Consider the following 14,298-nt stretch of genomic DNA (forward strand, 5'->3'; position numbering starts at 1 on the left):
TAGTGATTTATTAACAGCCAGCTCAGAAAGGGTGATTCATTAATAGTGAGACATTAGCTCATTTGCATGCCATTTGTATTACTATAATCGCTCACTAATAAAGCACGGTGATACATTCGTGATTTGTTGCAGTGCTTCATTCCCTGTTTTTTTTGTATGGGTAGCCAGCAGCCACCGCCGGACATAGATTAATCACAAAAGCTCGCCATATGCACTTCATGCTTAAGTATAAAGATAAACAAAGTACATTTCTCCGTATTGTATTAATGAAAAATGTAGTACAAACTTTGTGAATATATCATATGAAAAAGTATACATAATATTTGCAATAATTAACAATGTTTTGAATTATAGCTATAGCCGTGGACTCTGTATCCTATAAACACAAACGCGATGTCACAAACTATCTAAAATTTGTCTCACCAAACAAACGCATATTTGTCCCTTTTGTTTTCATGTACTTACAATCAGAGTGCAGAACATACACATTTTTAAGGTGGCTGCCTATTAATACTGTGTTTGCTTGTATAAAATAATTATTTTCAAAACGTTCTTTATTGTTAAACTTCGAGTTTTCGTTTACCTGGCATCACACTAGTCTATCATTTTACATTGCAGAAAACAAAGGGTAAAACAATATCTGAAAATGACATTTCTGAGGTGGAAAAAACATTGAGTTTCCTATACTTCACACTCAATCTAATCTCTCATTCAATGAGGATATTTCACCGTTTACAGTTTCGAAGCAAATGCGTCAAAATTGTATCAGCAAATGAGATGCCTTAGATGTAAAACAGGCAGGTCCTATTTGATTGAGTAGACATTTAGTCCCACTCTAAAATGCTCAATTAATGTACTTTTTAACCTTGAATGAAGCAAACATTTCAGATAATGAGGCTTGAGACTGAGATCTGGAATTGTGAAGACGTTAGTCAGTTATTTCCGGTTTCCATCAATGGCGATATCGTCGTACGGTAGTAAGCCACTTTACAGACATGGTAGGAAACCATGGAGCCAACTTCCGTCGCCGCAATCGTTCATTCGGGTATTTCCGTCCGCGCAAGTTTGTGTTACACTGACACCATCCATCACGAGTTCCGGAACCGGAAGTTGTGTATTTGCATCATTGAGATTCACAGACGCCGGCCTGGCGCAATACTCTGTAACAGACGATAATGAGATTAATGAAATGAATTTAAAACACCTTTTAAGCTTCAAGCCTGCGATAGAATATAGTTTACAGAAAGCATTATCAGCTATTCAGTTTACAGTGTATCAGATTTCGACATATTACGCTGGGATGAAACAACAGGCGGATCAAAATCCTAGTGACTGCAACATAGATGGACTCATTTAAAAGAAATATGAAAATAGCAACCAGAAAAATATTTATCGTCAAAATTGTCTTTATTGTTGTCCTTCAGGAGTATAATGTTCTAAATAGGAGCATAGTGTTCTAAATATGCAAACATGTGGTTCTAGATTGGTTCTATGGTATAAAGAGTTATTCAGTTTAAGTCAAACATAAAAAAGCATTTATAATATCTTTAAATATTACTGTCAATTTGAATGTTGAAAAGATGAGACAATAGTGGGGTAATCATTTCCCTCTAATAAACGTCCAAGAAATACAATACATTTATGGTATTTCATGAATATATCGTTCAAAAGCTCGAACTCATTTTTTATATACAAATATCTTCAATATTTGTAATTCAGTACTGCCATATTATTGTTATGACATTCACGTTCATACATACCCCCGGCACTGCAAAGTGTACGCTTTCCATATTCAGTATTGAAGTAAATATTCTTCTAACAATATGAATTACACACATTTATATTTATGATACCATTGATTAAATGGTTTACATACTTTTGCAGATCGGTTCCCTTGGCAACCATCGACCTTCGTGACACCATGCTCTTTCAACTCCGAGTGTTGGGTATGCGTCGTCACCGCAATTAATCTTCACCGCCGCACTATGGGGGAGTCTAGAGTTCAATGCCCGACCGACGGGCTGTGCATAACCGGACCCGGTTCTGGTTGAATATCGACCCGATTGATATTGTGTGAAATTGGCACTCAACTGTGGGCAGCGCACTGGTAGATTAATTAAAAAATAATAAAGTTTTACCTTATAATCATTTAACCTATTAATATAGAACAATGTTCATTCATGACAGTGACGGCAATAATTTTGGTTAACTATTTAAAATATAATAGCGGCTATATGTTATTATAATAATCATAGTTATTTGTTATCTGTACTGTAGGGAAACTGGAACATACAATCGGATGTTACGAAATGCTATTTCATGCTTATTATTGTTTTTATTGACAGAATGTATCTGATCATGGTTACCTCTGAAACTTAGTTGAACTACAAACTGTAAGAAGTAGTGAGAATGAACAGTTTGTTGTTCTGTCTCATTCCTAGACCTCAGTAACAAGATTATACAATTATTGCATTGAGGATGTTCACTTACGTATGTCGCACTGCGGTATCGGCTCGCTCCAAACTCCTCTCAAGCATCTGACACTGACACTTTTCGGTGAAATTACTTTAAAGCCTATGTCACATATGACGTAATAGGAACCGGAAGTGAGGTTCTTCACGAGCTTGCCGTGTGGGATGTCTGGTTCTATACACAATGGTATCGTCCTGACGGTAGTTATCGGGATGCGAACATCTGATTAATGTAATAATAACAATAGTGACTCTATAAAATAAATAAACGAATGAGTAGTTCCACGCAAATGCTGCATTTGAGATGATGTGGAAAACAATACATCTTACAACGTCATGTTTGTTTTGTGAATACATTTAATCATTTATAAAATATGTTTTGTCCTTAATACAGTTATATCGTGCATTCGATTTAAAACATACAACAAAAAACTCATCAAATTAAATTACAAACTATATTGTATGTAAAAAAAATTTTCTTTAACAAGTTATTTGAAAAAAGTAAATCGACTGATTTGCCATTCATTAGTGCTTATTAATATTACAGAAACATTAAAATATTACTATTCAAATATTCGTATTATGAATGAACGATAGAAACGCTGGTTCTTTCGATCACTTAATGAATTTCCTTTTTCTTGTTGACAGTAAACTTGATTTATGCATTAAACACTTTGATCTATATTGTGATCAACATACTTTTTTGAGTAGTTATTTCTGTATTCTCTTTTTTCACCGACGTTATCGTTGTCCTATCGACGCAAATGACGTCGGCTGACACCCATTCGCCGTCAACGCACTTGGCGTACGACTTGGTTCCACGCTTATCGAAGCCTGCGTTACATTTGTAATGTACAACAGTCTGGTCGGGAAAGGTTATGTGGGGCGTGATTCTTTCGGACGCTCTGGCATTCTCAACCCTAGGGGGCGCTCCGCACCGCGCATATTCTAAAATTGAGCCGTGCTCTGTGAAAACGGGGCTTAATGGACGACACTTTCTGCTTTTATTGTATTTTTCGCCTCTAGGTAGTCTTTTCTTAGCGAAAATCCACTTAAGGCGGAAAGTGTCGTCCCTATAAGAATGTGCGGACTGCTCAGTCTAATCTGGGACGGCACCTTACGCACATGCATTAAACCCCGTTTCCCCAGAGTTAAGATAAATTATTAATGGTTTTAATGTTTCAGTCATCACATATATTTACTAACAACTAGGTTATAATTTAGTGCTACAGATGATATTCTGTGAATAATCTCTTATATCATAAAAACTACAGATATGCATTGTATTGCTTGTTAAGTGGATATTGTGGATATGCTGAATGTCATCAAACTGTTTTATTTCGAGATCGATTTTTACCATCTAAAATATACAGATCTAAAATGAAAACACAAGTGATGATTCAAATAATGCTTTACACTGCACATTGTCCAACAATATATATATACCTTGGCAAACCGGAAGTGCTGGTCTCCAATTTCCGGCGCTGCACAAATGATTGCTGACGTTTAAAACAGCATCTCCTTGACGGTCCTTGTTACATACCACCCGGATCAACGTGCCGACAATAAGCCGCTCTCCGGCGTTGTAGAAGGTCTTTCCGGAAGCAGTCCGCCCGTAATACGGCCGGTAAGAAGCCCTGCTAAACTGCGAACCCGATGGGATCACACAGTCTGAGGAAACATAATAAATTAAGCCTCGCTCTACGAAGACGGTGTTTAATGCATGTGCGGTAAATGAAGTCTCAGATTAGCATGTGCAGTCCGCACAGACTATTACGGGACGACAGTTGCGGCCTTAAGAGGACTTTCTATATGAAAAGACTTCATTAAAACGAAACAATGCCATAGCAACGGACAATGTCGTCCCTGATTAGCTTGTTCTGTCTGAACAAACTTATCCGAGACGCACATGCATTAAACCCCGTTTTCCCAGAGCAACACACATATATACGCAAAATAACAATTCGGCATAGTGAATGCAATGAACAAATTTTCGCTGAAAATGGAACAGGCAAACGAGAAGCAACATAAAATTCACATATAAAAACGTCAAAATCCAAGATTTTCGTTATTGATTGGCTTCCAGTGACTGGTCAATACTTACATGCGCGCAATCAAATAATGTTAATAAACCTAAGTGACACAAGCGATAATGTTCCGAAACGTCGTTTTAGTTCGCGCTGCACCTATTTCTTGCCACCGTTTTAAAACAATCAAAAGTAGCATCATCCCTTTACGAACCGCTGATTTTGATAAGAAATATAATTTACTTATAAAACAAACGATAATCGAGTCATCAGTACACGTAATGATATTAAACGGCACAAAATAAAGTGGAAGACAATTTAAAGAAAAAAAAACGTACACAAATCCTGCGTTCATATGTAAATAGAATATGTAAGTATTCCAGACAGAGATTCGTGTAAATCACCAGCAGAAAGACAACGCTATGAGAACCATGATCAAACGTTCGCTAAGTTACTGTAAACACAGCCCATGCCTTGACCATTTGTTTCTAACACGTTAGCGGTCACAAAAAATTCACCACGTTCACTTTGATGTTATCATAATATTATATCGATATACTTGAAGTACCTAGTTTTGACATAGTACCAGATAAAACTACATGCTAACATACCGTTCTTTTTTTCAAGAGTCCTTAATGTTAAGCGCTTGTTTAGCGATTCGGTTCAAGATCTGAGAAGATTGAATAATATACATGCCGTATTTAAAATTGGCAAGCGGTTGCGGAATATGAAAACATTCGCTAAACCTTGACAATAAATAAAACATATTCACTTCGTATACGATGTTCTTTCAAGCAAGATTGAGGTAGCACAACAAGTTACCATTGATATAAAATCATGTCGATTTCTTGCAACCATCGGGTAAACAGTTGTATCTCGTGATTCATTTAAGCCTCGCTATGGGAGAACCGGGCTTAATAAGCGTAATGTGCAGTCCCAGATTAGCCTATGATGTCCAAACAGGCTTGTCAGGGACGACACGTTCCCTTACATGGACATTTTCGTTCACAGAAATTGTCTCTTTCGTTTAAAGAAAAATCCGGTTTAGACGGAAAGTGACTTCCCATATAGGAATGTGCGGATAAGCCAAACGTACTATCGTTACGTCTGGTTTTTCAGAGCTCGGCTTCTTTTTTAAGTACATAATGTTCTTACCTTGCGCTAAAATCTCCGAAGCACAGGCTAGAGCGATTATCATCTGTCCCCACATGTTGTTAAAATGTTTTATTTAAATGACTGACAAAGTTGCGCACATGATTTTATACCGACCGAATGAATCATTCCAAAGTGATTGTCGTTCAGTAAAGTGTTACGTGATCTTGAACATAAGTATGCGTTAAATCTTGATGTAGAAGACTCGAACTAAATATGGACATGGGTTACATTTAACGCACATGCATTAAGCCTAGTTGTCCCAGATGAAACTCATTTTCACTTTGATCATCAATGAACACTTGACATGCTCTTGTGTAAGTGTAATAGCGACTTGTGTCATCCTAATTGCACTGAATATCTGTTATTAAAAGTGATTCAGATATAAATGCACAATTGAACTATGGTTCATAGTTACTCATTACTCATAGTGAGTCCTGCATGTGTCGAGACGCCACTTCTATATACGTTGGTTAAATAAGATTCGCATTCATGAATTATTGTCGGAACATAAGTTAGTGTATTCACGTGTATCAATGCGCGAATTTCAATTACATATAAGAAAAGTATGCAATAGTTTCGTGGCCTTGTTATACTTACTCATCAATATGATCCTGAAATGACGACATCTGACAAATACCCAGAATAATATAAGCATTGCTGAAATCAATAAATAATCGAGAATACACTCGAGAGACAATTTGAACTTTTGCTAAATCACAATTACATTATTATTTGTTGTTTTTCCGTTCGATGTTGATAAGAAACTGGCCAGTTGACCTTGACAATAGAAGGGACCTGAATGGCGAAGAACCATATTTTCCCATCTTTAAAAATGATGTCATAATCACATGTATACTCCAAGCGAAAATAATAAATAATAATATATATTTAGTTCATGAATGAAACTATATTTTGTTTCGCAATGAAAGCAAAACTGTATATGGTCATCACGCAAAACAAGTTTTATGACAAACATGTTCACACGAAACACTGAGGGTGTGAGAATTATAAGTTTTGTAACGAGAATTAGTAAAAAAAACTATCCTTGTGAAATAGGCCTCATGAAACAGCCCTCACACGAGTCAGTAACCTTTGTTAAGGGAGTTTAAGTGATCTACTTAATTTCAACTTCATGTAAATATCTTCATCTTTAATGTGATAACGTCATTCTTAATTCAAAGGACTCGAAGTAGTTGAATGACTGCGTTCTTGAGTACAATTATGCACGATGGAACTTCATAAGTAGCGTGTATAGCAAAAGAAACAATTTATATACGTCATTCGAGAAAATGTTTATGAGTGATGACTGCACTGTCATGCTGTCCTAAAATACGGTTTGCTTCCAGTATAAGTCAGCAGTTTACATGATGCAAATTGTGCGTTGAATATAAGACCTTTTGTGTTCTGTATGTTCGGAATCTGAGATACATGCTATACACGCCATACATTGTGCTATGAATCTAAGATACATGCTATACACGATATACATTGTGCTACGAATCTAAGATACATGCTATACACGATATACATTGTGCTATGAATCTAAGATACATGCTATACACGATATACATTGTGCTATGAATCTAAGATACATGCTAGACACGATATACATTGTGCTATGAATCTAAGATACATGCTACACACGATATACATTGTGCTATGAATCTAAGATACATGCTATACACAATATACATTGTGATATGAATCTAAGATACATGCTATACACGATATACATTGTGCTATGAATCTGAGATACATGCTATACACGATATACATTGTGCTATGAATCTAAGATACATGCTATACACGATATACATTGTGCTACGAATCTAAGATACATGCTATACACGATATACATTGTGCTACGAATCTAAGATACATGCTATACACGATATACATTGTGCTATGAATCTAACATACATGCTAGACACGATATACATTGTGATATGAATCTAAGATACATGCTAGACACGATATACATTGTGCTATGAATCTAAGATACATGCTAGACACGATATACATTGTGCTATGAATCTGAGATACATGCTATACACAATATACATTGTGCTATGAATCTAACATACATGCTAGACACGATATACATTGTGCTATGAATCTAAGATACATGCTAGACACGATATACATTGTGCTATGAATCTAAGATACATGCTATACACGATATACATTGTGTTCCGAATCTAATATACATGCTATACACGATATACATTGTGCTATGAATCTTAGATACATGCTATACACGATATACATTGTGCTATGAATCTAAGATACATGCTATACACGATATACATTGTGCTATGAATCTGAGATACATGCTATACACGCCATACATTGTGGTACGAATCTGAGATACATGCTATACACGATATACATTGTGCTACGAATCTGAGATACATGCTATACACGATATACATTGTGCTATGAATCTAAGATACATGCTATACACGATATACATTGTGCTATGAATCTAAGATACATGCTAGACACGATATACATTGTGCTACGAATATACGATACATGCTATACACGATATACATTGTGCTATGAATCTAAGATACATGCTATACACGATATACATTGTGCTACGAATCTAAGATACATGCTAGACACGATATACATTGTGCTATGAATCTAAGATACATGCTATACACGATATACATTGTGCTACGAATCTAAGATACATGCTATACACGATATACATTGTGCTATGAATCTAAGATACATGCTAGACACGATATACATTGTGCTACGAATCTAAGATACATGCTATACACGATATACATTGTGCTACGAATCTGAGATACATGCTATACACGATATACATTGTGCTATGAATCTAAGATACATGCTATTCACGATATACATTGTGCTATGAATCTGAGATACATGCTATACACGATATACATTGTGCTAAGAATCTGAGATACATGCTAGACACGATATACATTGTGCTATGAATCTGAGATACATGCTATACACGATATACATTGTGCTATGAATCTAAGATACATGCTATACACGATATACATTGTGCTATGAATCTAAGATACATGCTAGACACGATATACATTGTGCTATGAATCTAAGATACATGCTATACACGATATACATTGTGCTACGAATCTGAGATACATGCTATACACGATATACATTGTGCTATGAATCTAAGATACATGCTATTCACGATATACATTGTGCTATGAATCTGAGATACATGCTATACACGATATACATTGTGCTAAGAATCTGAGATACATGCTAGACACGATATACATTGTGCTATGAATCTGAGATACATGCTATACACGATATACATTGTGCTATGAATCTAAGATACATGCTATACACGATATACATTGTGCTATGAATCTAAGATACATGCTAGACACGATATACATTGTGCTATGAATCTAAGATACATGCTAGACACGATAAACATTGTGCTATGAATCTAAGATACATGCTATACACGATATACATTGTGTTCTGAATCTAATATACATGCTATACACGATATACATTGTGCTATGAATCTAAGATACATGCTATACACGCTATACATTGTGCTACGAATCTAAGATACATGCTATACACGATATACATTGTGCTATGAATCTGAGATACATGCTATACACGCTATACATTGTGCTATGAATCTTAGATACATGCTATACACGCTATACATTGTGCTATGAATCTAAGATACATGCTATACACGATATACATTGTGCTACGAATCTGAGATACATGCTATACACGATATACATTGTGCTACGAATCTGAGATACATGCTATACACGATATACATTGTGCTACGAATCTAAGATACATGCTATACACGATATACATTGTGCTATGAATCTGAGATACATGCTATACACGATATACATTGTGCTATGAATCTAAGATACATGCTATACACGATATACATTGTGCTATGAATCTAAGCCCTATATTATTCGTGATTTACATTGTACTACAAAATGTAACGTAGTTTGTAGAGAACACAATAACATAAACGCCCTTTTCAGTTTTCTTTGCCTTTATTTTTGGCTTTTTAGTTTTAAAAGGACCGTCAACTAGAGTGACGAAAAAAGACAAGTTCTAAAATACCGTATTTTTTACATTATATGGTATATTACATTACTTGAAAAAAGTTATTAAGTTTTTATATTTTCAGTATATTTGGTAATAAAATTTTGCGATATGAAATCGAAAGTACATCGCAAAAATAGGTTACATAACGATATACACACAATATAAATAACGCAAGAAGATTGATCATTTATAAATAAAATATATAAAATTCACTACGCATGCACATTTGGCATTTCTGGGTTTACTACGTGACGATGATGAATAATCTACTTGCGTTATTTATAGATAACTGGTAGTTACCTGGTACACATACCCAGAAAAGTTTTATTACCGAATATACTGAAAATATGAAAACTTAACAACTTATTTAAAGTAATGTAATATACCAGTCGTAATATTTTAATCAATATAAACTAATAATTGTAAAAATATACGGTTTTTTAAAGCTTTTAATTTTTTTCTTCAATCTGGTTGACGGTCCCTCTTACACAACGTTTTCAAATATTCGTGAAATACAAGATAAAAGCCAGCCTTTTCGGACTCGCGACACAAAAAGTTGTGTCTCCGCAATGCCCAGTGATGAGCGTGAGACTCCCCAGTTACTTAGGTCGAACATACAGATACAAACAACGAAACAGTCGATTGTATCGTGTGCTAATTATGATGGGCGTTGAACAAAGTCACGTGTCTAACAACTGAAACGTAAATATACAACGGAAACATAACGAATATATACGGCTTTGACCGATGTTTTGACAAACACGGTAACAAGGACTCGTGTCCGGTACTTATTTGACGTTTGATACCCGAGGCAATGAAATGTTGATCTAGACGTGACTACCGTTTGAAGATTGTTCGAAATTTGGTTTATTTCGATGATACAAATTTCGATTATTTTATTAATTCAATAATGCCCCGAACGTTACAGAAACCGAGCTCTATATTTTGCGATCCGGGTCCTAAATTCTGCATGATAGACATTGTGCTAGGAATCCGAGCCCTATATTCTGCATGATAAACATTGTGCTACGAATTTAAGTCCTATATTCTGTATGATATACATTGTGCTACGAATATCAGTCCTATATTCTGCATGATATGCATTGTGCTACGAATTTTAGCCTTATATTTTGCATGATATACATTTTGCTACAAATCTATGCCCTATATCTTACATGATTTACATTGTACAACGAATCTAAGTCCTATATACTACATGATAAACATTGTACTACGAATCCGAGCCCTATATTTTGTCAGATATACATAAATAAAGGATTCTAGCAACTGAAATTCGAAATTTAAAGTGTATATCGATAAACAAATTATTGTTCTAGGTTTAACATAGATTTTAGGTGTTTGAAGGTATCACATCTTGATGAATTTCCAAGAGTTTCAAGCTAGTTCTGTGTTTTGCAATCAATACATCTTTGTTTAAATGACATTAAGAATAATTCCAAATTTCCTATCTCTTGACTTATCCAAACAAAACCAAATGTATAACGGTACAACATGCTTTATAGATGTCACCCAATTAGTTCTTCCGAATTCGTCGTGCCGCTTTAATATAATATAACAATTTCTAGGATATCGATCGTCTGTAATACTAATGAATTTACACATATATTTAACGCATTTTACACGATATCCTATACAAAGCGGTAATTTACTACATTCTCCTAGTACAATGCTATAATTTACAGAGTTATTTACACCAAGAAAATATTTAAAATTCTCGATTTGTATTCAAGAATGTCTGAGAATTATATTCCATACATCTCGGAACCATATGTAAGTATAGGTTTGACCATTGAATAAAACAATTAGAAATATTCCGTATATGAAAAACTTCCATTGTTTCTTTGGTAGGTTTTAATAGCAAAAGTAGATTTTCGGGCCTGAGCTGCCCGAAAGTTTATCTTTCGCTTTTCTCCATGATAGTTTGGACGTAAAAAAAACATATATTTATATACAGATGTGACATTTACCTTATTATTTTTATAGGTCCAATGTTCGTACGATCATAGCGGACCTCCGTTTCTAAATACAATTATTTCATCTTTTGTCGATTAATTGTCATACCAGTATGTTCACAAAATTCCGATATTGAGTTCTATTGTGATTGTAGCTCGATCGCAGTATCAGCGCAGCTCGCAAGGTCATCCGCAAAAAGAATGCAAATTATGTCTGAAATGTCTTTGGTGATAAAAATCCCCCTATGCCCTTTAGATTTTATAAAGGTAGACAACTCGTTTATGTACAAATTACAAATTATTGTGCTGGTTACGTCCCCTTGCCTAGTGTATTATATTGTTGTTATATATGACAAGTCAGTGTTGTTATGTATGACAAATCAGTGTTGTTATGTCAGTGTTCTAATGTATGACAAGCCAGTGTTGTAATGTATGACAAGTAAGTGTTGTTATTTATGACACGTCAGTGCTGTTATGAATGAATAATCAGTGTTGTTATATATGACAAGTAAGTGTTGTTTTGTATGACAAGTCAGTGTTGTTATGAATGACCAGTAAGTGTTGTTATAAATGACAAGTCAGTGTGTTATGTATGACAAGTCAGTGTTGTTTTGTATAACAAGTCAGTATTGATATATATGTCAAGCCAGTGTTGTTATTTGTGACAAGTCGGTGTATCTATCCATGACAAATCAGTGATGTTATGTATGAATAGTCTGCCTTTATGAAATGTCCGATAATTTTAACTCATGGATTACAATTATTGTTTTAAAAAATGACATCTTTGTTCGCGTACATCTCAATAATAACTATGTTTTTTCAACGGGGTCTCTTCAAAGACAGAAACATATTTGCCGTTCAAACAGATTTCTAAACGATTTCAATTAACCTTACCCTACACTTTTAGGTTTTTGATACCTCGTCCTAATGACTGCCATTATAACACTAACTATGTATTACCTAATGCCGCAAACACCATGCGAATGTTACAATCGTGATACATCGGCTATCTCGGATTCCTCCGTAAGATAGGCCTCGTGGCTAACGGTCGCCATATTGCCTTGTATTACTACTTTACTACCCAAAAGGTTGTCAGTCTATTGTTATGAGGCTGTATACGATGCGCGTTGAACTAGCGCCAAACTTTTTACCGAAACTTTGATATTAAGAGCACTATTAACGTTCATTTGTGTTGCATTTTGACCTATTATCCAAGTGATTTACTTTTCCATTATTATTTAATCACCCTATCATCCAATTTTTAAGATGAAATTACGGTGTTTACAAAACCAACCAAACCGAAAGTGAAACTAGATGCATTACGTTTCGCGATGTAAAAATTAAATATTTGTTCAGTTTGAGGAAGCGAATCGATAATAGACGGTAGAATATGTATGCAATACAGACTATCATTGCCGATTGTAGTACTGGCTAAAAAATACCTTTTATGACAGGTACAAATGACTGGGTTGATCATTAATATAATTAATGCACGTTTCTGATCTAATTGCCTGTATCTAGTTGTATCTAGTTGCAAGCATGAACACAGTTTCATTTTTTGAGTATTTAAACAAGAGGGCCATGATGGCCCTGTATCGCTCCACTGCTGAAAAAAGGCTGTAACAAATTTCTCTGCATGTGCAAATACTTAAATACAGGCCCTATTTAAGCACATGTACACTTTTGTGACCTTCTGGGCTGGGTCAAATTTAACCCCAGGGGCATAATTTGAGCAAACTTAGTAGAGGACTACTATATCTCACTTCATACAAAATGTGGTAGCCCTAGGTCCTAGAGTTAAGGACAATAATATTTTTTAAAGTTTTCACAAAATAAGCAAGATATAAGCGTATATAATGTTCAATTTTGTGACCCGCGGGTCAGGATCAAATTTGACCCAAAGGGCATAATTTTAACAAACTTGGTAGAGGACTATACGATGTTATTGCATACCAAATTTGGTAGTCATAGTCCAAATGGTTTTTCGACAAGAAGATTTTTAAAGATTTCACAAAATAGGCGCTTTATAAGCGTTTATTCAGTTTTGTGACCTCCTGGGGCAGGGTCAAAGTTGACCCCAGAGGCATTATTTGAACAAATTTGGTAGAGGTTTATTAGATGTCACTACATACCAAATTTGGTAGCCCTAGGCCCAATGGTTATGGACAACAAGATTTTTAAAGTTTTCACAAAATAGGCCCCATATAAGCGTATGTTCAGTTTTGTGACCCCGGGCAGGGTCAAATTTGACCCAAGGGGCATAATTTGAACAATCTTGGTAGAGAACTATTACATGTCACTACATACCAAATTTGGTAGCTCTATGCCTTATGGTTAAGGACAAGAAGAGTTTTAAAATTTTCACAAAATAGGCACTATATAAGCATATAATTGATTTTGTGGCCCCCGGGGCAGGGTCAAATTTGCCCCTGGGGCATAATTTGAACAAACTAAGTAGAGGACTATACAATGTCACTACATACCAAATTGTGTAGCCCTAGGCCTAATGGTTATGGACAAGAATTTTTTTTAAAGTTTTCACAAAATAGGCATTAT

The 14,298-nt window shown here is 35.1% G+C and overlaps 1 protein-coding gene across 2 annotated transcripts; it reads right to left on the bottom strand.

The window, feature by feature from the left end:
- Positions 1–244: 244 nt before the first annotated feature.
- Positions 245–5,811, bottom strand: LOC127838201 (sushi, von Willebrand factor type A, EGF and pentraxin domain-containing protein 1-like). Of its 2 annotated transcripts, XM_052365793.1 has the most exons (6): positions 5,654–5,811; positions 3,918–4,142; positions 3,171–3,419; positions 2,491–2,694; positions 1,877–2,104; positions 245–1,160 (listed from the first exon to the last, which is right to left on the bottom strand). In XM_052365793.1, exons 1-6 carry the CDS (start codon positions 5,706–5,708, stop codon positions 988–990), a joined length of 1,134 nt encoding a protein of 377 aa, XP_052221753.1. In that variant the 5' UTR covers positions 5,709–5,811; the 3' UTR covers positions 245–987. The 2 variants fall into 2 exon arrangements, with proteins under 2 accessions (XP_052221753.1, XP_052221754.1); XM_052365794.1 differs by lacking the exon at positions 3,918–4,142 and having other exon boundaries at positions 5,654–5,791.
- Positions 5,812–14,298: the final 8,487 nt, after the last annotated feature.

The sequence above is a fragment of the Dreissena polymorpha genome, chromosome 7, assembly GCF_020536995.1.
Source record: "Dreissena polymorpha isolate Duluth1 chromosome 7, UMN_Dpol_1.0, whole genome shotgun sequence".
Classification (NCBI taxonomy): domain Eukaryota; kingdom Metazoa; phylum Mollusca; class Bivalvia; order Myida; family Dreissenidae; genus Dreissena; species Dreissena polymorpha.

Excerpts from the sequence above, each read along its gene's own strand:
- LOC127838201 (XM_052365793.1), bottom strand. The coding sequence starts at position 5,708 with ATGTGGGGACAGATGATAATCGCTCTAGCCTGTGCTTCGGAGATTTTA. Across the intron at positions 4,143-5,653 it reads TTCGGAGATTTTAGCGCAAG|ACTGTGTGATCCCATCGGGT; the intron begins GTAAGAACATTA and ends ATGTTTCCTCAG. Across the intron at positions 2,695-3,170 it reads AGAAATAACTACTCAAAAAA|ATGTTCGCATCCCGATAACT; the intron begins GTATGTTGATCA and ends TACATTAATCAG.